At 37.0% G+C, this 26,067-nt stretch overlaps 2 protein-coding genes across 2 annotated transcripts in view; both read right to left on the reverse strand.

Moving 5' to 3' along the window:
- cntnap2a (contactin associated protein 2a) overlaps nt 1-26,067 on the reverse strand; it is a 410,290-nt gene that overhangs the window by 44,010 nt on the left and 340,213 nt on the right. The window contains exons 16-17 of the mRNA XM_082183874.1: nt 20,246-20,416; nt 1,911-2,129 (exon numbers count right to left, since the gene is read on the reverse strand). Of these exons, the coding sequence (XP_082040000.1) occupies nt 1,911-2,129; nt 20,246-20,416 (390 nt within the window). The remainder of the gene's footprint in view (nt 1-1,910; nt 2,130-20,245; nt 20,417-26,067) is intronic.
- The window catches only part of LOC309508789 (uncharacterized protein), a gene marked incomplete at its 5' end in the record, with an annotated part of 237,159 nt that continues 230,821 nt past the window's right edge, over nt 19,730-26,067 (reverse strand). The window contains one exon of the mRNA XM_082183260.1: nt 19,730-19,741. The remainder of the gene's footprint in view (nt 19,742-26,067) is intronic.

Here is a 26,067-nt window from a genome sequence, read left to right on the forward strand (position 1 = left end):
TCATTTGTTGAAAAGAATAAGTCAAAGCCAAAATAGCACAATGAAAGCCCAAAGCTGTTCTGTTCAAGAGATAATTGCCTCATGAATGACACAGCTTTTTCACACTTTTAAAGTCATAAAAAAAAACTCCTTGCTAATGTTAGCATAGAACACATGAAACCATTATTAGTCACATTCCCTGCTGTGCCTGAGACAATTTTTCAGCCATATTCAGTGAAACCCATTTTCAACTTCCATTTCTTTACAGTCGACTTTTTCATACTTCGGAGGCGAATAGGTTCCCCAGGGTTCCATGTCATTAAGTGCAGGTTTTAACAGCTACACCTGCATTTAGACTGCAGACTATAAATACATTTTCACTTTCAGACACACGAGAACATAGAGCGCTGTGCTCAAAAATTCCAAGAAACAGCTGATTTCTCAGCAAAAACAGCAAGAGAGAGAGAGAGAGAGAGGGGGAAAAAAGAGTGAGAAAGTGAAGAGAGAGTGAAGAGAGAATAATTCAAACTCAAAAGAACAGCTAAGAATGGAGAGATTCGGGAGGAATTGAGCCATTTTTGAGTACACTCTAAAAAAATTTAGTTTCCATAGGGGGTTTTCACAGCGATGCCATAGAAGAACCATTTTTGGTTCCCCAAAGAAGATTTCAGTCAACTGTTCTTAAAAGAACAATTTTTTTTTTTTTATAGTGTGAAAACATTTTAATAATCTAAAGATCCTTTTTCCATTATAAAGAAGTTGCCTTTTGTGGAATGGAAAGGTTATATGAATGTTAAAAGTTCTTGGAACCATTGATGCCAATAAAGAAATGTTATTTTAAGTAAGGTGACCAGACGTCCTGTTTTGTCCCGTATTTCTTCTTTCCTAAATTGTCTTTGCTAGGTGATCATATAAAAGTAAGTATAGCAGTCTTCTGTCACGTGAGAATAGCCTAATCAAAGGTAGCCAATCTCGTCATACTATATTTTGGAGAACAAAATGACCATCCAATCACAATTTGTTATCGATTAACTTGCTGTTAGTGAAGGCGGGAAATTAGAGATCGTGGAGGAGATCAAGTCAGACGCAAAGATGTCAGAGAAGCTTGTGTCCATTTATCAAGGATCTTCAAAAAGAGTTTGTCAAGTTATTATACAGACTTAAGTGAATGTAAAAGCCTGGTGTAAATCGGATATATGTGTCAGTATATTAGATCCTAATATTCAGTCTTAAAGTGACAGCAGCCTAAAATACTCTGTCTGCATCATTAATGTTAATCAAACAACAAAAGATGTCGAATAAATGTATACATGTTGAATAAACCTACTGTACCTGAAAAACTTAGTTTATTTCATTTGTAACTCTATTGTATTTGTCCAATTGTTTGTAATTTGCAATATATATTTTTTAATATACCAAAAATAAAATAACTATATTATATATTATTATCATGAAATACAATTTCTCATATCATGGGGGTTTGTCCGTCCCATATATTCCACCATGAGAAATCTGGTCACCCTAATTTTAAGAGTATATGATAATGAAGAAAGATCCTCTTTTTATCCATTTTAATCAGCAATTAGATTTTCAAGAGCCCATCAATAACATTAGTAATGCCTTAAATTTTTAAGTACAATCAACTTGAATGTTAAAATTACATTAAACTGACTTAAAAAACGTTTTAGCTGAATCTTGTATAACTTAATCTTGTATAAAAAAGTTAAAAAGCAATATGTATCTATACTGTAATGTATTGATACATATGTTGTAATGTTGTTTTTTTGACAGTGAACGATATCACTGTAAGTATGAACAGCCTTAGGGCATCAGTACTCTTGGGTGGGAGTATGGAAAAGTGTGTTTGTGTGAAGTCCTCACCGACATGAATCCATATATACTCTATATGTGGACGTGCATGTGGCCCTTACCCACGTAAAGCTGGCTGTAGAGCTCCAGGCGCGTGTGTCCCTGTGTAGGTGCAGGTCTGAACTCCTTGTATTTCTGGTCTAGTTGAAGAATGGCCTCTTTAGTGTTCCTCTCAGCGCTGACCCGATGCCACTGGTCGTCGTTCAGCGGGGCAGGAGATTGCACGTTCAGTTCCACAGGCCCGTTTCCTACATCGAACGAAAACGACACCACCATTGGGGCTATAGAGAAAAACAAACAGACAGAGAGACCATTTCAACTATTATAATACTGAGCATATTAGATTGACTTCTGAAGGATCATGTGACACTGAAGACTGAAGTAATGATGCTGAAATTTCAGCTTTGCCATCACAGGAATAAATTACATTTTAAAATATATACACATAGAAAACAGTTATATACATTTCATAACCGTAAAATGTAATATTATTTCACAATATTACTGTTTAACTGTATTTTTGTTTAAATAAATTCAGGCTTTGTAAGAAGAAGAGACTTAAAAATCATAATTATTCGAAACTTTTGACCACCAGGGTAAATAAATATAAAAATATGAATTAAATAATTTGGTAACATTTATTTTAAGGTGACAAAATGTACTTACTATAGTAATAACAGTAAATTATGCATAATTACAAGTAACTACCCCTTAACCAAACCCTAACCGTAACTCTATATGTAGTTAATTAATATGGTAACACCTTAGTTTAAGCTCCATTTCTCACGATTAACTAGTTGCTTATTAGTATGCATTTTACTAGGATATTGGCGGTTGATTAATACATATAAAGCACACATTAATGCCTTATTCTGCATGACCATATTCTACATCTAACACTAAACTAAAGTGTGCTCATTAATATTACTCAGTACTTATTTAAGTACAAAGTAACTATGACACCTTAAAATAAAGTGTAACCAATAAAGAAAAATGTATATAAAAACAGTTTTAAAATGTGCATTACTTCAAAGGAGGTGGTTTGCTTTTCAGATTGGTTTCTATTGTATGCAATTCGTATTGTTCATTTACAATCTTTATGATTGCATTTTGCTCTTTTTTTAATTTATTTTTTTAAGAAAAGCAAAGTATTTTGAAACTGTAATTGGTGTTGAAAAATGTAACAGATATTCTTAACATTTTATTTTAAACATTTAAACATTTTAATCCACTTACTGCAATAATACCTGACTGCATAATCACTTGAAATGTCAACAGCAGGTAGTTCTGCAGGCTCAATTAATGTTCATATATTATTGTTTTGCTCAATAATTATTTGGCAGAACAACAATCCAATGTTGTGACTTAAAACGCAGAATTACCAAACTCATCAGACTGCTTCACTCAGGTACATCATTAAAATTCCTCGAAACTGAGTTGGAGATTGCTTGTTCACTGTGCTGAATTCATTTTAGGCCACAACTGCTTTTAATGAGTCAGTGTTGCATATTCTCCTACATAAACAGTGAAGATTGACAGCTGTGGTACAGTCTGTCATGTTTGGCCCCAGAGGGCCAGGCCTCTTTGGGTTTAACCCTTGATAAATTTAGAAACATCCACCTGACACCCGAGACATGTCATAGCAACAGTGTCATTGTTCACTCTCAATCCAATGCTATACTCTCAGACACAAACGATAGTATGATTGTGTTTAATGACTGCATAATATATCTGATGAGAGGACACTGCCTCATAATTATTCAAGATACCTAAAACAAGTGCTTCAACTGCTCAGATTTATTATTATGGAGTTTCTAGATTTATGGAGGGGTTGACTGCATGGAGTTAGCATCACAAACACCATCCATCCTTATTGACAGTCTTTTAACCAATCAAATCACTTATATTTGTAAATCAACATCAAGAGATAACGGTCTCAAAATTTCTTAAAAATACAAAATATATATTTTTTCAATGCAGAATACACATGTAGCATACAATACAGCTCATTTACATATGCATTAAATAAGCTACAGATACACTACTTTAAACTTTGGGGCCTCTAAACAAATTATTACTTTTATTCAGCACTAATGCATTAAATTGATCAAAAGTGATAATAAAGACTTTAACACTGTTACAAAAAAATTGTATTACAAATAAATACTTTTGAACTTTCTATTCATCAAAGAATCGTGGAAAAGACAGGTTCCACAAAAATGGTAAGCAGCACAACTGTTTTCGACATTGATAATAATTAGAAATGTTTCTTGAGCAGCAAATCAGCATATTAAAATGATTTCTGAAGGATCATGTGACACTGAAGACTGGAGTAACGATGCTGAAAATTCAGCTTTTCTGTCACAGTAATAAATTGCATTTTAAAATCTATTTAAATTGAAATATATATATATATATTTTAAATTGTAATAATATTTCACAATATAACTGTTTTACAGTTTTTTTTTTTTTTTACAAATAAATGCAGCGTTGGTGAGCATAAGGGACTTGCATTTTCTTATTGGTTCGGGCACCTTCACAAGGCAACATTTCAAAACAAAACAAAATGTGTTAATAAAAGTCTTATATAAATAAAATAAAACTTTCCCTCATTGGTCAGAATGTTATGATCTAAAGTTTAGCTCAGTTTAGTGACATTTCCAGATTGCAAGATGAAAATGAGGACTTTCATGACTTTTATAGCACCATGGGGATAAATATCAATTTACAATTAACAACATGACACACACAATAATATGTACAAAGCCAAGAAAAAACAAAGCCTGCCATATTCACACTGAAGTGAAATTATTTAAAAGGACAAACCTGGCTTCTAGTCAAATATGTCTCTAAATGTACTGGTGGGACCGGCTCCGTTCAGCAGGGGTTACTGTGGCTGCACAGACGCTGAAGGCAAGAACTAAATTGGATCTGCTTTGTGTCGGCAGCACAGTTATCCTGCAGTGATAGCCGGCCACTGCTATTGTCACCATCTAGGAAGCTAAGAGTAGTGCTGTGATATGATACCAAGTGTGGCAGCTGAGGGACACAGTAGACTGTTCAAACACAAAAACAACTTATTTCTGCCACTACATTTTTTTTTCTACAAATATCTGCTATTGTGAGCAGCCTGCAGTCAGTTTTATTTATGTTATTTATGCCAAAGAAACCAATGTAATGTTCAGCGTGGAAGCTCTTGGAGGTCTGTTTTCTGGTTTCCTTGTGGCTGGAGTGACAGATGTTCTCAGCAGGGGGTGCTGTTTTACTGTTCTACGACCTGATGCAGATGTTGCAGGAATTGGGAATGCACAGAGCCACCTGTTCATCTCAGATTCTGAACTAGAAGAAGGAAACTATGAAACGGTCAGTAGCACACCTGACCTCTGTCTGTGAGCAAAGGCCGAGTGCCATAAAGTTGGTCTGTTCCATCAGAACAACAGAACAGAGCAGTTGTGGCCCATTTTAGCTCAGTTATGAGCACACATGCGAACACAAATAAACATACATTATATATTCAAGTTTACAAAACAAAACACTGGACATACAATTAGACCCAGACCCAAATGTCGTCATTATTATCCTCATTAATAATAATAATAATAATAATTAAAAGTGTTTATATATATGAAGAGTTCAGATGCGAAAGCCTCTAAGTGAAAAAAGCCCATCTGAAATGTTCTCCTAGAATGATCAATTTTATCAAGCTCGTATATTTAAATTCAATAATTTCACTTAAATGACAATTAGTAGGTCATTTTCATTGCCATTTAAGTGGAATTACTGAACTTAAATATACAAGCTTGATGAAAATGATCATTCTAGAAGAAAATTTCAAATGGCACTTAGAGGCTTTTGCATCTGAACTATATATATATATATATATATATATATATATATATATATATATATACACACACACACACACACACACATATATATATATATATATATATATATATATATATACATAAGTCAACATTTGAAGTGGATCAAAAAAGTTAATCAAAGTTGTCCTAAGACAAGAACGGGTATTGTGTGATTGTGTATTGTATGAAAGGATTTGATCCACTTCAAATGTTGACTACTGTAAATTTATTAGAGGCACAGATGTTTAGTGTCATCAAAATTTATATTTATATAACTTTTTGAAAAAATTATATTAATAATTTTCACAAAATACATGTGACCCTGGACGACAAAACCAGTCACATGAAGTCACTGAAGGCTGGATAAATATACTTTCCATCGATGTATGGTTTGTTAGGATAGGACAATATTTGGCTGAGATACAACTATTTGAAAGTCTGGGCCTGGGACAGGGGTAAAACAATAACATCTATGAATAAAAGTCAAATGGAAAATAGCAAAAATAATGTGATGGCATGGTAAAAGTTTTAATATGACCTTCATAAAACAGTGAAAAGTCTTTGAGTTTGAAAAATTAAAAAAATAAAAGAAACACCCACATACATATCACCATTTTCAAACATGTGCGAAATAATCAACAAAATCCCATCATTAATTCAGTTAAATATAAATAAGAAAGCTTAGGAGAAGAAACAAATCCATAGAAAGGGTACTGCTAATGTTCTGCCATGTTCTGATCTTGTTTACAACTAAATCACAATGCAGTGCAACATTCAAAATATGGGTAAAACACATGAAAAATCAATGCAGAAAATGATTACACATACACAATGCAACATTTGGTGATTCAGCTCTCAGAATACAAATATTCAGCTCCACAGTGACCACAGTAGATGCTACACACCTCAGCAGAAATGTTAACTAAAAGAACAAGCTACTAACAACAAGGGAGACTTAATAAACGAAACAAATCCCTATTCGAGAGCATTTGTGATAGAGAGATGGCAAAAGAAAGAGAGAGCAAGAGAGGGAGGAAGAGGGCAGGTGTGTAGTTTGGACTAGGGCTGCTCCACCATTCTCAGCCCTCTGATCCCTGTAATTGGATTTCCTGCACTTGGCCAGCCAGCACTGAGCATCAAGAGTGTGCCACTGTTCTTTGGGAGCGTTTCTCTTTAGTGTGTGCTTGTTTGTATGTGTGTGGACCGCTCCGCTGTCCACAACTGAGGGCATCTGTGGACTGCTGCTCTTGCATTCACAAGGAAAACTAAACAAAATCAACAAGCCAAACTGCATGACAGTGAAAAAGTGGGTTTGTGTTTATATGGGTGTATTATATCGCCCGCCAAACTGGCTGAGAGTAGATCTACCAAACCAACACAGCAGTTATGGCCCGATGCATTTCAAGATACCACATAAATTACTTTTATACAGATGGTGAATGCTAATTTACAATAGTATATGGTATCTGCATTGTCAAAGGAAATTATAATGCACTAAATCAGAATTTTCTTTAAAGTCCCCCTGAGGTGAAAGTCAAGCTTTTAATGTTGTTTATATGTCTCATTATATTTGATGTTTTTAATATGCTTTAAGACAAACCAGGTGCAAATTCATGTCAACACCATTGCCAAGAATTTTCTCTTTAAAACTGCAGTGAAAAAAAGACTGCAGTTCTTTTTTCTGCAGTTCTTTTTCAAACACGGTTTGAAATTGCTGGTGTTTTTGACATCACAAACTACCTTGTAACAAACCACGTCAACGCGACGTCAGGCTTTAGTATATCATATGCTCTGAAGCAGGGGAGTCTCGAGAGATGCCAGGTTATCTCGGTATATTTTTAACATTAGCAACACATTATTAGCTGTTTGATAATGTAGTCAAGCAAAAGGCTAATCATATTAATTACCATTATGTGTCCTTCATTGTAAAGAGTGATACCATTGTGCAGCCTTTACCTTAGTAAGTTGGCCGAGTGGATCTCTGAGCTGGTGTGAGTGTGTGGAGGTGGGGCTCATTTGCATATTCATGTGTTCGTGTATACTATTTATAATATATATATATATATATATATTTTTTTTTTACGTGTAAACTGAGAAGGGTCATAGCACTTGCATATTGTTGTCCTACTGTATTGCTTCTATTGTTTGTATTGCACAATATTGTTGTAAATGAATAAATGTAAATGTAATGTAAATATACTAAATGAAGCAAGGGTTTAAAGTTACATTCAAGCTATTTTAAAGCATGAAGAATCTATTTCCCCAGGGAAAAACCTTTAAATATGTCATTTTGGTGATCAAAGATGAGTTTTAAGGAATACAATTATTAACTACAGGGGGACTTTAAACCAAGCTAAGTACAGCCAAAGAACATTTAAAAGAATAGCTCTCCCAAAAATGAACGTTTTAACTGTTTTTGTACATTTTCGTTGTTGTAAATAAAACAAACACTTTATATTAAGTGTCTTTAACTACTATGTACTAACATTTAAAATAATAATTTGATACAACGCATTTATTGTGTACACACGTTTTTGCATTGTATTTATATTTAAAAAAACACCTGCATGTAATTACAGCTGTAATTATGTAATTAATGTCTACAATTACACTATTGAACCTTCCCTAACCCCTTAATCCACCCATAAACCCACTCATACCACCAAACTTATCCCTAAACTTACCAGCATTCCACTTCAATAGCAGCAAAAGTGTTTTGCAATACAACATGAACACAATAAATACATTGTCCATAACAATTATTATTTGTTGATGCATAGTTAAAGACACATCATATAAAGTGTGACCGAACTAAGAGGCTTTTGTTTTACAAGATTATTTCTTTTTTTTTTTACTTCCAATTTTAATGTTTAATTCAAGGTTTTACTTGACAAATCTATGACAAATTATTCTGAATGAAAATTGTTTCTATTAAATGCTTTTCAGTGTACAATGAAAGTCAGTTGGGTCCACTGGAACAACATTGGAACTCACTAAATGTCATTATCAGGACAAAAAACACTGGAACATTTTTCTAAATATCTTCAATTGAAAGAAAGTCCTACAGTTTTTGAAATACATGAGGGAGAGTAAATTTCATTTTTGGGTTAAAGGCAGTCGTATGCCCTTTACTTTTCTTTCTATTGCTCTTTTTTTTTTTTACAATGTAATGGAAATGGATATTTCAGGGGTCTGGACCCCATCAAACACTGATGCTTTTCTCATGTGTTTGTCAACGCATTTTGCGAGAGCTCTTGACTCTCACACAAGCCGTCAGGTGTTCTGCAGAGTCACATTGCCATTTCTCCCTCGGGCCCCCAGAGAGCCTCCACTTCATTAAAGATGCATCAAAGAGAGACTAAAGATCTTCTCAGCATCTGAGCCAACAGAGGATCCAAGGTATTTCCACATTCAGCCAAAAACCCAGGCAGAGAGCTTTGCTCTGGACTAAAAAATAATAATGATACTTTTGGGAAGATCTGACAAGCCCAACAGCTATTTCCATGTCCAAAAAGTGTGATGTGTAGAAATGCAGTGGAGGCTGCCATGACTTATAATAAGCACTGGAGGAAAAGAGGCAGTCACAGAAAAGGCTCCCACTTGCTGTGCAATTTTTATGCGGCGAAGCCAAAAAATATCCAATTTTTGGGTTGGACCGACTGAGATTTTACCGTTCCAGTGTGCTAACCCCAAAATATATTGCCTTTTAAAGAAAGTAACAGCACAATGGATTTAAATTTGAACATAAAAATATAGGAAACCACTGTAATTAAACACCAGTTTTCTTTGACAACACTTCAAACACAAGAAGAAGCAGTTAGACTGCATACATACTGTTTGAGTGAATCTAGCTGAAAAGCTTGAAAGTATAACACATGAATTGGTGAAGCTTAATAAATCATTTTAGTGGGGAAAAAGAGAAAGAAAGAGCTCAGTTATGCCTTGAAATCAGGCATGAATATTCAATGGTGGCTGATGTCAAGATTTCCTCAGCAGAGATGAGAGGGAGTGGCAGAGAGTGTTTGAGATGAAACAGAGTTGAAGCAGCAGATGTGGGCGTCCACCCATCATTCAATCATCCATCGAGAGGCTCTCTTTTCACTAGGTTAGTGCCAGAGTTACAGTAGGGAGATAGTGCTAGATAATGCCAACAGAGAACAGCAGCAGAAAGACCGAAAGAGAGAGATATTAGATATTAGAGATAAACCAATCATGAATCGAAGGATTTTGGTTTGTGAACTCTTCATATATATATGAAGAGTTCAGATGCAAAAGTCTTTAAGTGCCATCTGAAAATGTCTTCTAGAATGGTCATTTTTATCAAGCTCGTATATTTAAGTTCAGTAATTTCACTTAAATGACAATTAATAGGAAATTTTCATTGCCATTTAAGTGAAATTACTGAACTTATATATATACGCCACTTACTCCGTTGCTCTGATTGGTTGTAGGTCTATCCAATTGAGTGCAGAGGCATTTTCTTTCCTGGTTCGGTTGAAACACGCCCCTTAATCACAGCCCAATGGAGCAGTATCAGACTCATATTCTGACTAGAATCTGAGTATGATGACGTCAGTGTAACCTTTCTGGGCCTTGAACGTTGCAATGACGTTGCTGCCTATGGCTGGTTCAGAAAGCTCTCGGATTTCATCAAAAATATCTTAATTTGTGTTCCAAATATGAACGAAGGTCTTACGGGTTTGGAACGTCATGAGGGTGAGTATTTGATGACAGAATTTTCATTTTTGGGTGAACTAACCCTTTAAGGTGTAGGGTTTGAGGGCGAACCAAACACAAATGAATCTTCCAGGTGATTTGTTCAAACATAATTCCACACAGAACTCAACACTCAATCACCAATCCAGAACCATAAAATCCAGGCTCCAGCCAGTCTACGCTAAGAATTTTATGGCCATGCAAGCAACTAAAGGAAAAACGTTGTCAATGTTAGATGGTTTGGAAAAGACTGAATGGTTCAGAGATGGCAAAGCTCAGGGCCAGACCAAGATAACGGCAGAGGTTGCTTGATCCCACGACAGATATACAAAACAGACCTCCTTCTTCTTAAGGACCTCTGAATGACCCCAGGGTTTGAAATCTCTTAAAACCACAGAGACTGAGACTTTACCTATAAAAATACATAAAATCATCCCAAAACAATTCTCGATGGACTTAGTAGTTGTGCAAACATTGTGCAACTACATAATTTTATATTGTGTCTACAACCTATAAGTGTGTCTGATCTTAGATCCCATTTAAGTCATGTAATGGTTGTAACTATCAGATGTTTGAATGAAAGTGTGTCTCGTTTCTTATCAGTACGATCGTATGTTCTTAATTCAAAAGAGGGCTTGATTGAAATCTGAGTAAAATGTTTTGTATTCTTATAATAGGAATGATGTCTAAACTGTGGCCTCTGTATTCTCTGCTAGAGCTGGAGGGTAAGGAGATCACAGATAACGCATGATTTATGATGAGAAGTGAAGAAAATGCCACCTCTCAAATAAAGACAGTGTCTAATTGGTCAGAACTCATCAGGAGGCTGGACAAACATTTGAGTTTAAAATCTTAGGACCCGAACAAAGCTTTGGGGAGAAAAAGTAGATTCAAAAACGATCATGGAGAAGCCATGACGGAGTAACCAGACAGACCATGTAAACGAGCAGACGAAAGAACCCAAATCAAGATCAGAAGAACATGGGTTAAACAGCTTAATTCAAGCCATCTAGCAACTCTCGTCTCAATTTTCTTTCTTTTCTTAGTTTTCTTTTCTTGTCGGTTGTGAGTCTCGGTTCTAAGTTAAGTTTTGTGGGAACGTTTCGGTCTACGAATCGACTGCTAAGCCCGTTTCCAACTTCAAAGACTTTCCATCCATCCGCCAGCACACCATGTGATTGGCCGCCCCAAACATCTATCCAGGCACCAGGAGACGCCAGCCAATGAACCCGGGAAACCCCTTTTACACCGATGAAGGGAATCCCCAAAAAGGAACGCAAACACAAGCAAGTAGCCTCCAGACTCTTAAGCTGAACTGGTGCATTGATATAGATTTAATAACCCGCCTAAGAAACGATAGAAGGGTTAAATTAATGATTGATGGTTCGTTCAGGTCATGTCTTATAAGTGCATAGAAACTTGGGATTTCATCATCACACTCTTAAAACTCATTCTTTCCTCACCCTCTTTCTTTCTGCAACTCGTATGAATGTGTGTGCGTGTGTTTGTGTTAGATATTAGTTTTATGTATTAGAATAATCAATAAAGTCTAGTTTGTATTTTAAAGAGAAGTGTTACTTGTGTTATGTGCTTACGAATGTAATATCTTAAACTGCTGATCTAAGTTACCTTGCTAATAAATAGTGTTTCACTATAGTTTGGATATTGATATCAACTGCAGAGCTGATAGTTACGGCCGGTTCAAATGAACGCTGGACGAGTCATTTGCATGGCCGTAATAAGTGATTTTCCTATAAATTAAAGGTGAACTAAGTAACTTTTTTTACCTTAACTGAACAGCTTCGGAGTCATTGGAATGGTTATATTACTTATTTCGGGTTGAATGGTGGTCGTTTCGCACCCCCCTGGTGCCCGTGAGCGGAAAATACGCACTTGCAACTTTGAGCCGGCGGGCCGCCGCGTCAGGAAGTCTCGCGTGATATCAGGTCTCGCGATGTAAACAATTGCTTTTCGGCCAAAAGAAATCTGCTAAAATGCTGTCATTATTGCGCTCCCTCACGCTGTCCGAACCCGAATGAAGAAGACGTTTTAAAGAATGTCCCATCTGCTTTGATGTCGTTGATCTATAGCCTCTGGTGTCTGAGAATCACCAACGACTTTTTACAACAGTGTTGTCAAATATCTATTCCGAAGCTGTGGGGGGAGCTCTAGAGAGAAACCTGCGAGCAAAAAGCGAGAATACAGCGAAGAAATCCCGAAGCTACTGAGTGCTGCTTTAATGAATAATTCCTTTTGAGCTAAATTGACCTGTCGGAATCACTACATTACGTTACAAAGGTAATTTAACACGGTCTCTCGTGATGCTTTGCAGACTGTTCTGGCTATGTGCGTTCATGTGTTTTGGAGGAGGAGTGGCTATAAAGAGTGCTCTGAAGGGAGGGTGGGATCTTATGCATTTAAAGCTAGCTTGCTATTGCTAGACTCTCCGAAACTGCCTACCCTACGTTTAAAGCTACAATATGCAAGAATTTTTGGCCTCTGGAGGGCGCTACATTCCAAACAACAACAACGGCGTAGCTTGATGACGATGTGAAGGAGCGTGGAATGATGGGAACTGTCGTTTTAAACTCCACCGTGGATGTAAATCAGTCAGACGGGAATCTAAAATCATGTTCATGGATGAGGCTAAGTTCTTTTTTATAATGACATGCTTTTTGTGGCGGGTGGCGGGTTCAGCGCGGTCTGTAATGGGAGAGAGAAGAGACGAGCAAGTAGGTCAAGTGCAAATGACGAACACCTGTGTTTTATTGCAGTGATCCGCGTGGAGAGACCGCTTATAAGCCGCGCGCTGGAACGAGAGAGAGACTGAAGAGAAAATTGGACGCAGAGAAAGAAAACCGGTGGATCCGAGCTCTCATTTTTGAACTGTTTTGTGCCGTCGCGGTTGCCACGGTGAATGCGCGTTGTGCACGACTTTTGTTTGTTTTGCTTTATTTTAATAAAGTACGAGTCCCAGTCACGCCGACCCCTGTCTTCTTCCTTCCTGACTCTTGAACCTCATCACACTTTTATTTCATTAAAATGAATTAACCGCAAGAAAAGTAAGGTTTAATACTACATTGGTTATCATAGATGTTACTGTATGTCGAATTCATTGTTGTGATAACGCGGGGCAGTTTTACGTGTTCTAAACAATTGTTGTAAAAGTATATTCGAACATACCCACATCATTTGCCAAAATACTGATTAATATTTATGTATAACACATGCTATGTTTATTTACATGGCCATAAACACCAGACGTGATAAACAATGTCAATAAACTAAACAGAAATCTAAAGCAATAATACTTCCCTTACATACCGAATGCTACATTAGGAAATATAAAATTAAGCATAACGTTACTTTGTCGACAGAACCAGCTGCAATCGGTAAAGAATAATTATGTTCCATAACGACTGCAAGAAACAAGCTACGTGTGTTGCTTGATAGACGCTACAACTACAACTTCCGCATTTGTCCAGGACTCCACGCAGTACGAGCGGAAACCGAGGGTAACGCGGATATGACGCACTTGACTGGCGACTCCCAGCTCACCCCTGCTCACACGCCCCGTTTCCTTGGTTAAAATCGCAATTTTCTCACGATTTAAAAATAGTTGGAAACATTTGGGATATTGTAAGTAATCAACTTAACAAAATATATAACACTGGCCTTGAGATTATGGGATATTTTAATGCAAAATTCTTGCATATTGTACCTTTAAATGTAACAAAATTTCAGTAATTAATTGATACAAAAGTTCTGGAATCCTGATTTTTTTTTAAAAACAACATTGATAACAACCATAAATCTTTCCTGAGCACCAAATTAGCATACGGTATTAGAATGATTTCTGAAGGATCATGTGACAGAGTAATGGAGACTGTGAACTGAAGATATTAAAATGGAACCATATTTCAAAATATTAGTTTTTACAGTATTTTGATCAAATAATTGCAGCATTGCTGAGCATAAGAGACTTATTTCAACAACAAAAAAATATTACCCTAAAACTTTTGAACGGGAGTATATTTACAATTGAAGAATTTTTTATTTTTACCACAATTAAAATAACACATTAAACTGCTTAGATCTATTAAAAATGTTTAATGGCTTTTAATTTATTTAACACAGTTAACACACTGTTACTGAATGTAACTTGACATTAAAACTGTCATTCTTTCTGTTCATGATCATCGGAACCATTTCAAGGGCACCAGCACGTGTGTTTAACACACAATAATAGCTACATTCACACTGCAAACTTCATTAAATAATTCATCATAATAATGCATAATTGCATAATTTGAAATTAATCACAATAATATTAAAGATACAATTATAGAAATATTCAATTTAAAGCTGTAAATAATACATAAAATGTTCAGTAAAAAAAAACAAACAAAAAAAACACTGCCCCAAGTCAGAATGCAGAGAGCAGCCAATCTAGATGTATGACTGAAATCAAACTCCCACTCGACAGTAACCCAACACGCTGCCCTCCACTCATTTCATGCTTCGAGTGGATTTCACTGGGCCTCAGTTTTGAGCCGTAACTGAAGAAAACCAGGCAGGCCAAAATAAGGAAGTAGGATTAGGAGTCAGGGCATAAATCGATGAGACATAATGGAAGGCTAGAAAAAAGGCGGAGAGCTTCAATTTCACAATCTGCTCCTCTGCCTACACACACACACAAGCGCACACACAACTGGCCCGAATACACTCTTAATCTCACACACAGGCCTGCAGCCAGGCCTGATTACTCTTCTTTTCAGAAAGGATTCATGCAGAAGGTGAATATCCAGCTTTAGAGAAAAGCTCTGGAGTGTTTACGCTGGGTGCCGCTGTAGATGACCCACCAGTGCGGTCGACAAGCTTAGACACAGAGGCTTAGACTCAGACACTGATACACACACAACAGCACACATGCACTCTTGAACCTCACTGTACGCTCTCAGGGGCGCACCAATCATTGCAACTTTCGAAGTTTGACCGCTCTCAACTTTTTGGAAGATAATCATTGTATTCTAACAGCTTTGTTTTGCTTGGCCACGGTGCAAAGAGGGAAAACTGTAGCCGCCATATGTAAAACAATGGCATTACGACAGTGGCAGTAGACTCAATGAACAGGCCAAAGGTAAGTGCTAATCCTAATTGTTTTGCAAAGTAAACGTGCTAGATTGACGTCTTTGACCATCATGCTTAGTTTAGATGTTCTTTAATGCAAGAACTCAAGCCCTAATATCAGAGCCGATCCTGACCTCCCTGGGGCCCTAAGCAAATTTATGTTAAGGGGCCCTCCTACCTGACCCATGAGCCATGTAAACCATTTGCCACTGCCACACAGTCACACCTGACACCCCAGTGCTCCCACTACAATCCCCCCTCCTTTAACTAGTACTAATGAAAATGTAATTCCTGATATCAGAAATAGACATTGATACTAGAAAAAGTACATTCTTAATATCAAGAATTCACATTTTAAATAGTACAAATTTAATTATTGATATCAAAAATGCATCCTGTGAATGAATAAAAGCTAAAATGGCTTGCCATAGCATATCACTGTGTTTTAAATGATAAAAGCAATACTTGATACTTGATGGTTATTATTTATTGAGGGATGTGCATCCATATTGACCAGTATGTCCAGCAAATCAACATTTTAAATGCAATATAGCCTATTAATCAATAGTCAATGTCAATACATTGCTTTCCATCTTGCTGTATTGCAGAGTTGTAACTAGTTGGAGACTAGATAATAATTGTCTTGTTTTAAAAGTATGTGCGCATGAACGCATGTTAACGTGCGACAGGGTTATCTTTTCCGAGCTGAAGTTTATAAACAAACACCATTGCCCTTTGTCGTTTATCAAACGTAATAAATAGTTGTATTTCACTCTCACTTTTTTTTTGTCAGGCACAAAGTCACAGAACACAGCCCTGGAAGTGGCCGGCATCAGCAAGCAAGACACAGGCAGACCAAAAGATGCACTGCCCAGCTGGGTTAGACAGACAGACAGACTAGAGAGATGCACATTAACTTAAAGGAACACTATGTAGCTTTTCAACCTTCATAATATATTTCCTAAACTCTTGTGATGGTACATCGATTTACAATAGGTTGAATGACACGTCTGCCATAGCCTGACGGACTTCGGGGTTCGGGTAGTAACCCTAGCACAAAAAGAACAACAAAATTCGACTGCTTTACGGCATACGTCACTTCCCCCACCACTTCCTCAAATTTGGACGTGAGCGTTTATATACTGTCTATGGACGTGAGAGGCCAACCAGCGTTTGTTTTCGGCTTTGGTGCGTATGTTTTTGTCATGGGGGCTGTTTACACCTGGCCACTTCATGCGTTTTCTCAGATCGGATAGCTATCTGATCGTGAAAAGACCAGGTGTAAATGCCCTCCGAAACGCATTCAAGACGGATTTGAATCCGATCGCTCAAACCACTTCAGGAGGAGATCTGAGACGCATTCCAGACGAAACTGGACAAGTGTGCATCTGGTTGTTGAAACCACATATGTAAATTGTACTCCTCCCAAAAATTTTACAAATAAAAAAATAAAAAAACGTGTGAGAGCGTGTTATAGTCTATATGTTATTGCCAGATATGACGACGCTACTGGAACACGCATTACCGCAGCTGAGCATCGATTTATCAAGACAACGTGCAAACTATCGCAAATCAAAGTTAAAGTAGGTCACAGACGCTTAACACACATTCATCATCATGAAAAGTAAAGAAACTAAATGATCTTACCAGGGCTGTTACTGCTCTCTCTTATTGCTGTCTTTGATTTTGAAATTTTAGCTGATGATCAATAAAATGCAGCTCATATCTGTTGCTTTCGGTGACGTGAACTCCATTAAATCTGCATATAGCGCGAGAATTGAAGATCGGATTTAAATCCGTTTCGCAAAAACGTTTATGTGACCAGGTGTAAATGGAATCGTTTTGATAAATCAGAAATCCGATCTGAGAAAACGCATTTAGTGGCCAGTAAATAAATCTCTTATTTGTAAACTTGTTTGCATTCTATGTTGTATGTTGTTGCCCTTGCTTGTAGTATGTCATTTTTTTTACGATGCTGTTCATTCATCCATTGCTGATAATTAGACCAGTCCAATAATTTCGACTTATGTCTAGCTAGCTTTCGATTATCAGAGCTGTTAACAGACTTGCTAACAAACACTCGTTTCTCTTACGTGTTTTTTGCGTTATGTTTTATTGCCTAGCTTGCCTCACGAACTAGTTTGCCAGCTGAACTCAGGTGTTGTGAGGTGTATTTATCACGTAGTCCTGAGGGATATCAGACGACGCTGTTGACGTTGATTCTTGCGATTATCATGAGAACAGTTTTCAATATCTCACATAGCCTAAATATCAAGACATAAATAAGTCTAACGTAGAGGTTGGGGGGTGGAGGGGTATTTACGACAGTGCAAGTATTCCACAGCGACTCTAGGGGTCGCTGTTTGACAAAAACACAATTTCTCCACAGTGTGCCTTTAACTTTACTGTTCTTTGCTGACATCAAACTTGGAGAGGAGAGAACAAGTCTACCTGGTTGCTGTTCCCGCAATTCACTCGCATTAAATCACATTAAAAAAATATATTCAGATTTTTGATAGCAGACTGCATAGGTTGTGAGAAGTAGGAGACCTGAGCAAAAGTCTCCATTTATAATGGCATTCTAGAAGAAATACTTAAAAAATTCATGTGAGCTTATTTTTTTTTTCAGTTCCCCTTTCACTTACACACTGACCCTCTAGCTGAGTAAAGCTTCTGATTGAGAGCTGCATATGGAAAGTCAGCCCATCTGTCATGTCAAGACCCTCAGTGATCTCTGGTGCCAATAACCTTCTGCTCTCTGGAGAATCTGCTCACTGCTGGGGCAAAACAAGCTAATGCCTTCCTGTTTCCTTCATATTCTGATCATGCCAGGCTCATTCAGGGCCACTTTGTATGCATCCGTGCCCAGCTAGCAGCACAAACACTCAGAAAGGGAAGTGCTGTCTTCTCCACGGACAAGCCTGCATACTTTTACATGTGCTCTATGCATAATGCCCAGTTGGCCGTCTTTCCTTGCACTCCTTCATCAAGTGATTGATGTTTTGCTGTCACCAACCTCAGAGAAAGCACTAAGCGAGTTGCTGTTCTCTCTGCTCTGTCTCACCTAAAGCATTTTTTCCCTATTTTTATTTAAAAAAGTAGGGAAGAGAACAAGATTTGCTTCTCCTCACAGTCCAAAGGAAGGGTAAGGCAGTAGGGTGTAAAAATAATGGGTTATGTATGGATTCAGGAATGTGTGTAAATGAGCGAGCAGTTAATGTGATGTCCTCTGCCTCACCATAACCCTCGTGTTCCCTCGTGCCTCAGAGATGAGGACAGGGAGACTGCAGGAGGTGTGAATTTGACAAATGGAGCCACTAAGCAGCTTCCCTCCGTGTGCGTCTCCAGAGCCCTTGAGAGATACACCACTGCCTGGGGAGACGGCTGGAGAACACACTCCTGCCTCAGGATTGTGTGTATGTGAGAGTGTATTATAATATATAATATATAAAATTATATAATATAATATAAAAGGAAAGAACAACAAAATGTAATAACAAATTGAGTAAAATTAATAAAATAAAAAGTTATATTTTATTATATTTTACTAATACATTATGTAATATAATTAATTAGTTGATTAATACCTGGATATTCCACAGTCTCTAGTCTAGTTTTTAATATATAATATAATATAATATAATATAATATAATATAATATAATATAATATAATATAATATAATATAATATAATATAATTGGATACTAAAATGTGCTCACATATTATAGTTTCAAATAGTTTCCATTTGATTCAAGTGAGACAAAAAGTAGTGAGTTGTTAATTGTGTAATCAGTCCATTTTCACCAGGTTGATTCATTCAGGCCAATTTGAATATACATATATATGGAAATCTTCATCATTAGCTACTATGTACTAAATCAGTCCTACTCCTATTCTCTTTTTTGACCTTCAGTCTTGGTAAGACTGGAACAATTGACTGGTAAGAAACAGGAGACAAAGCACATAACAGCATTTAAAGATTTAGGCTACACAGACATTTTGGTAATACATAACAGAGCGAAAAATCGTTTGACAACAATAAACCACTTCAGGAAACATGAAACACTGTATGCAACATGAGATTTATCCGCAATGGTGTATTTTTGCGTTCTGGATTGCCTATTGTGCAGTAAACAGTGTGAAGAGGAAGCCAGCTCGCCTCATAGGTTGAAAACTCAATCTGCATGAAAGAGAATCGCCTCTTTTGCTGCCTTTTTTACCCAGCGAACAATTCAAATCCTCAGTTATGCTGCTTCATTATAATCTAGCCATTTTTGAGGAGAAAAGGCTGTGAAATGTCAGAAAATAGACATTTACAAAGTCTGTTTTATTTCAGCTGTTTTCTTCTTCTTAAGCCTCCATTTATACTCAACAGAGAACAATCAGAAGAACATTTGAGGCGAATGTATGTTTAGTAATCAGTGCTGCAAATTGACTTAAACACAATAGCCAAACACTGAAGTCCACCAGCAGATATAATGAAAGAGGACAGACTTCATGCACTGATCCTGGTGGTACTGGAAGTGCCTGCTCAGCACTTCTTCTTTTCAAACATTACACTTCACAGGTGTGTGTGTGTGTGTGCATAACCATGGGATTCAGACGGGCAGCAGGACAGACAGACACAGAGAAAGGGATTAAAAAAAAGAAGGAGAAACAAAGACAACATGAACCAGGCTCCTACATTTTAACTCCAGACGGATGAAATCCGTGTTTCCAAGGTTTTCCAGAAAGACGCCATAGGGAGCAGAGGTCTTGAAGTAAAAGGAGATGTCAGCACTTGTTTCTCCTTGAAAAGTGGAGAAATGCAGGTACGAAGATGGCGTGTTGAAGGATGCCGCGTTCCAGTAGCTTCCTATAAAACAGACCAGAGAACAGGCTGAAGGTAAGTTTCAACAGTTCTGCTTCTGAAGTTTACAGTCAAAGTCCTTTTTATCCAATATCTCAACCCGAACCACATTAAACCACCATGAAATTCACAAAAGCAAAGCTTTAGCTGACACAAAATGAATTATTGTATTCTGTGATTCTGTATTCTACACAGTGGCCAGTCTTCAGAGGTCTCGTGTACTCAAAAAACCATTCGAGAAATGACCTGTATCATCAAAAAACACTTAGGAGGAAACCACCAAACAACAGAAAAACAACAATTCAATCATACAAGTCAACTCTTGTCAAAATTCTGAGTGGAAGTACAGATTTTAGGGCTTTAGCTAGTTCCTGCCATTACTGCGTTGAGTGCTGTGTATGTAACCGTATATGTATACGTCTGTAGGGGAATAGAGAGTGTACGATGCCCAAGAGACATTTCAAAGCCAGCTTGCCAACATCTACCCTTTCCGATAGCTCTCGTGGTTTGACCCCCACCCATCGTGTAATAGAGGCTCACTGAATCCTCACTTATCTGAGTGGAAGAGACAAAAATAAAGTGCCATTTCACTCAGAGATGATGAGTAGTGCATTTTTCAGGTAAGGGGGTATTTTAGGTGATAGCTGAGCTGAGGGATAAAGTTAGAGATGACTCAAAATCAAACACAAGTTTGAGGTATAAGCTTATGTTTAGCTGGAATATCTCCAGAGCTTTGCAGTGGACAGTTATTGTACATTCTGTAGCTGGTATTAGCATGTGGGTGGTGCATGTGTGGGAGATAACATGCCAGCTCATTCTGATGAAATATCTCCTTGTGCAATTAAAAAATAACATTTGCTACACTACATTCAGGCGTTTACTTTCTGTTGACAAATATGCTGTTTTGGCATCTTAACATGCTCTAATAAATTATATTCACAAAAAAAAAAAAAAAAACTGTAATTCTATAAAGAAAAATATCAATTAAAGAAAAATAAATACATAAAATCAATCATATCCAAACTAGCCTGGAAATTCATGCTGACTTGAGCTGATCTTTTCAGCAGGGACTGTTTATAGGCACTTCCTTCCCATATTCAACACTGTCATAATAAATGAGCTATTGACTAATGAATGAAATATTCTATATTACTAAAATATTTTTGCTCAGCTACTGGCTAAATGCTAAACCACAAACACAGAGTGACAGACACAGACACACTCCCATTAATAATGACTGAGATCAGATTTATCCATAGACATTTACTGTGACTCATGTGCTTTAAATCAGAAGGATAAACTACTTTAGCTCTCTCTGCTCTAATGCTGTGCACAAAACAGACCTGTATGGAGAGGAGGAGAACAGAAGAGAGAGAAAGGAGGGGGGAAAAGAGAATGTGATGGAGAGGAACACTGCGACAACAGACCGGAGAGATATTAGAGGATGATGTCACCTCAAGGCAGATGGAAACAAAGAGAAACAGACAGAGCAAGACTAGAGTAAAGTTTTATTCAAAGCATCAATTCTTTTTTTGCAGATAGGAAGACTGCAGAAACTTCTTATAATTGGTTCTAGCCAATGAGTCGAGGTTTAGCTGGTCAATATCAGCAGGAACTATAACAGCATACAAAAAGCATATTTTTTTCATTGACAACCATTCAAAAGCAGCCATGCATTCTGACGCAACACATACATGTTGTATGTATCCTTGACCTTAAAGCTGACAGTATCATATTTCATATGCATATTAATAAGGCCTCTAAATTGATGATAAAACCTTTGCTGAAAATCCTGTTGCCTTCTGCCGTCTGATTGATAATTCTAACTGTTTTAGCAAGTTAAACTACTTTCAGTATAATTCTAAATGTCCACCTTCGGGTTGCGGTACAGGTGTATACCTGTATGATACATATGATACAATAGGCTTTTAAGGAACATTTATTTGTACAGGTACATATCTCAATCATCCTTGTATTGCATTGCTTTATATGTTTTGCTCCCACAATAAAAACTAGAGAGCTTTGATCATTGAACTACTAAAGCATTTAAATATCATCTTACAAAGACATATAATTGGGCAATATAGTCAAGCCACCTTCATTTATACTACGCTTTATACAATACAGCTTGTTTCAAAGCAGGTTTACAGTGATGACAGGAAAATGATTCAATGATGCAAACCAGAGTTCATTTCGGCTGTACAGCAGCTCTAAAAGAAAATAGTGTCATTGTTCAGGTGAAGTCAGTTCAGTGTAGATTCAGTTCCGTTTTAAAGATAATCAGTTATTAAATGAGCTCATTTAATCTATAATGCAGTTCTGGGATAGTCGTGGTTAGAGAGTCAGACTGGTAACTTGAAGGTTGTGGGTTTGATTCTCAATACCGGCAGGAAATAACTGACTAACCCCCAATCGCTTCCCGGGCGCCACAGCAAAATGGCTGCCTACTGCTCTGGGTGTGTGTGCCCACGGTTTGCAGTATGTGTGTGTGTGTTCACTACTCATTACTAATGTGTGTGCACTAACTTGGATGGGTTCCATGCAGAGGACAAATTCCGAGTATGGGTTACCATTCTTTGGCTTCAAATGTCACTTTGTAAAAAAAAAAAAAAAACTTTTAGAAAACAGTGATGCCATCGTCCAGCTCAGTTCAGTTCTCATCCAATAGTGTCAGTGCAGTCAAATCAATAATATTGTTGAATATTCAGTGTCCCCAACTAAGCAGGCCAAAAGCAGTGGCAAGGAACCCAAAAAAAAAAACCTTGGGAGAAACCAGGCTTAGTCCTGGGGCCAGTTCTCCTCTGGCCAACGAACGGACACGGTGTGTTTATGATTCAGGCTGCATTACAAGTCAGAAAAAAAAAATCACATTGATTTACATTGCAAGCTGTCAGAATTTCATCTAATGTATTGACCATATGAATATCAGCAACTACACCAAAATGCATATTTTTCTTAGTTTGGGTCTCTCAATAAAAGAAGTGTGAGCTTCATATTCTCCTATATAATACAATATGAGCCATAAAAGCCTGATGCATCAAATATGATACTCAACAAAAAATTTTGTTTGAAAGTTAAATAAACTTCCATTAAAAAAAAAGGATTTGTTTGACTTTTATATTATGATGTACAGGTTTAAATTTTAAGGGACACTTTTAACAATTAAATAAAAAATGAAAAATCCTGTCATAATTTACTCCCCCTCATGTCATTTCAAACCTATATGACATTTTTTCTTCTGATGTGGAACATGAAAGTTCTTGAATTTTTTGGGTGATCTATGCTTTCAACATCAACTCAAGAACCACTGACAGAGTTAGTTAGCGATTCATTCAGTCTTCATGAGTGATTCATTCAAATTAACTGGCTCATAACAATATGTTGTGTATTGTTCAGCACTGTTCATGTTGTAAGAACATGCAATAGAAAGACAAAGCAACAGAAAGATGCTAAATCAACTGTCTTTGTATCCATATCACATAAATTCAGACTGCAAGTGGCTGAATTTCTGCAGATTACCTGCAAAAAATGTTCACTCCACCAGCACTGAATGCAAGGACCCCTTATTTTTCTTCCCCACAGCCTCCTATATTCCATAATTCTCTTGTATGCTTTATACAAACAAAAACTTCGTAAACTTCACCCTTTACTGCTGGGAATAAATCACCAATGTGTTTCTGTGGTCTGAGGTAGGAGGAGAACCGGAGACGTCCACACAGTCATAAGGGAGTCTGTGCTTATCACAGCAGCACAGGAACAGCTCTTTTATTCAAGCTTGCTGAATGTAAGACTCTCAGTCTGTCTTTAAAGCTCCATCCATTAACACCCAATGTTCCAGCGCATACTCTTTTAATTATTCGCCGATTTGCAGAATATTCAACGAGAGCTGGTGAAATTTTGGAATGACTTGGACGTTTTTAAAACAGGCTAATACATGTGGCTGATGGAGGCTGATTAAATATGGCTCCTGCAAAAGGCAGCTAAACAATTCACAACCATCGCTGTCCTTCCTCAGTGAAGGATTACAATCTTGTGTTTGAAATGGAATGTTACACTGATTGTTTCAAAGCATCTCAATTTCACGCGTGCCAATTCTGGTTAGGTTTCTTTTCTTTTTGTTTAAGAGTTTTGAGTGATGTCCAGACGTGATTATTTTGAACCAATTCAATAAGATTTGGAGTGTTCTTGAACTGTGACAAAAGCGAATTAATGTTTGGATGTTCCTTGTGCATTTCGCTTTAACAAAGTCAAGGACAAGGAGAGCAGAGGAATTCGGCTGTGAAGCACTTCAAAAAGCGGTCTGGTTTATATTGATGCATAACATTGAAAAAATAAGCACTGGATTCAAAGAAAGCTTAGTCTCCTGACTCTGCTTTAGATTCTGCATCTGTACTTTCAACAACAGCCAACAGTAAGAGATGGTGAACACATGCAAAGTCCATCTCAGATGACAAATGCATGCTGATTATTAATACGCTGACTGAGCATTACTGGTTGCCAAATGTTTCTTTCAGCTACAGTACGCCAAAGAGGGAAACTTCTTTTTTTATATACAGCACAGAGGAAAACTGCTAACCGCCATGAGTCATTGCTTTAGAGTAGGAGATGCCTTTAAATAGGGATGAAATAACAGATGTGAAGATATAAAACTAGAGGCAGTTCCAGGGCCAGTGCCAAATTCAGAGATGTTGCTGGTACTGTAGGCTCCTCACACATACAGTAGGCCTATATAAAAAACCTAAACCAATTATAATTTTTTGTATTCATAATACATGCCAAAATAATAAATAAAAAAATGAAATAAATCAAACTAATTGAATGATAATTATACATTTAATGCATGAATTGCGTTTTATTTTCATTACAGGGATATTTCACCGCTGGAAAGATGAATGTATATTTAATTTGGGTCATTTATGTAATAGAAATGTGAAATTATTTTAGAAGTTGGTGCCTTCTAGACTGAGAAAAGCCATACAAATTTATTTTTGGCTCATGTGGATGAAAGACAACAACTCCCAGAATGCACTTGCTTCGCTGCCCTACAAGGTCTTTACCAAGCCACGCCTACCGGTTACAGAGGGCAGTATCGGAAGAAATGATACAACTAGGCTACTAGTTGACTCGAAACTGAAAAGACGGCATTTAAATAAAAAAGTTATTTTAAATTGTTACAAATCTATTGCTCTTTTTATTGTATTTTTGATCAAATAAACACAGCCTCTGTGAGCATAAGAGACGTCTTTAAAAAACAAAAATCATACTGACTCCAAACTTTTGAAGGATATATAGTTTTGTGACACATGCAAAAATAAATAGCTGTTTCTAGAAGATTCCACAGCTTGGAAGTGTGTTTTGAAGTAAACAGTCTTCTATGACTGGACAGATGCAACAACTTACAATAAGAGGAAAGTATAAAATCACTTCAATAGCTTCAAGTGGAGCAAAGTGCAGCGTTATCAGGCGACCTACAAACATACTGATGGTAATTCTGAAGCAGCTGCATCCTTTATAGTAAAGCATAGGTCTTTGTGTGCATGCAACAGTGGCTTACAAAAAGCCACATCAAGTGTTTTTTATGCTGTGCTAAAGTACCATTAAAAATGTAGCAACTGGGGTGTTTTGCAAAAGTGTTTATCAGGCGAAGGCCCAAAATA

Source organism: Leuciscus leuciscus (assembly GCF_965113295.1).
Source record: "Leuciscus leuciscus genome assembly, chromosome: 11".
Classification (NCBI taxonomy): Eukaryota; Metazoa; Chordata; class Actinopteri; order Cypriniformes; family Leuciscidae; genus Leuciscus; species Leuciscus leuciscus.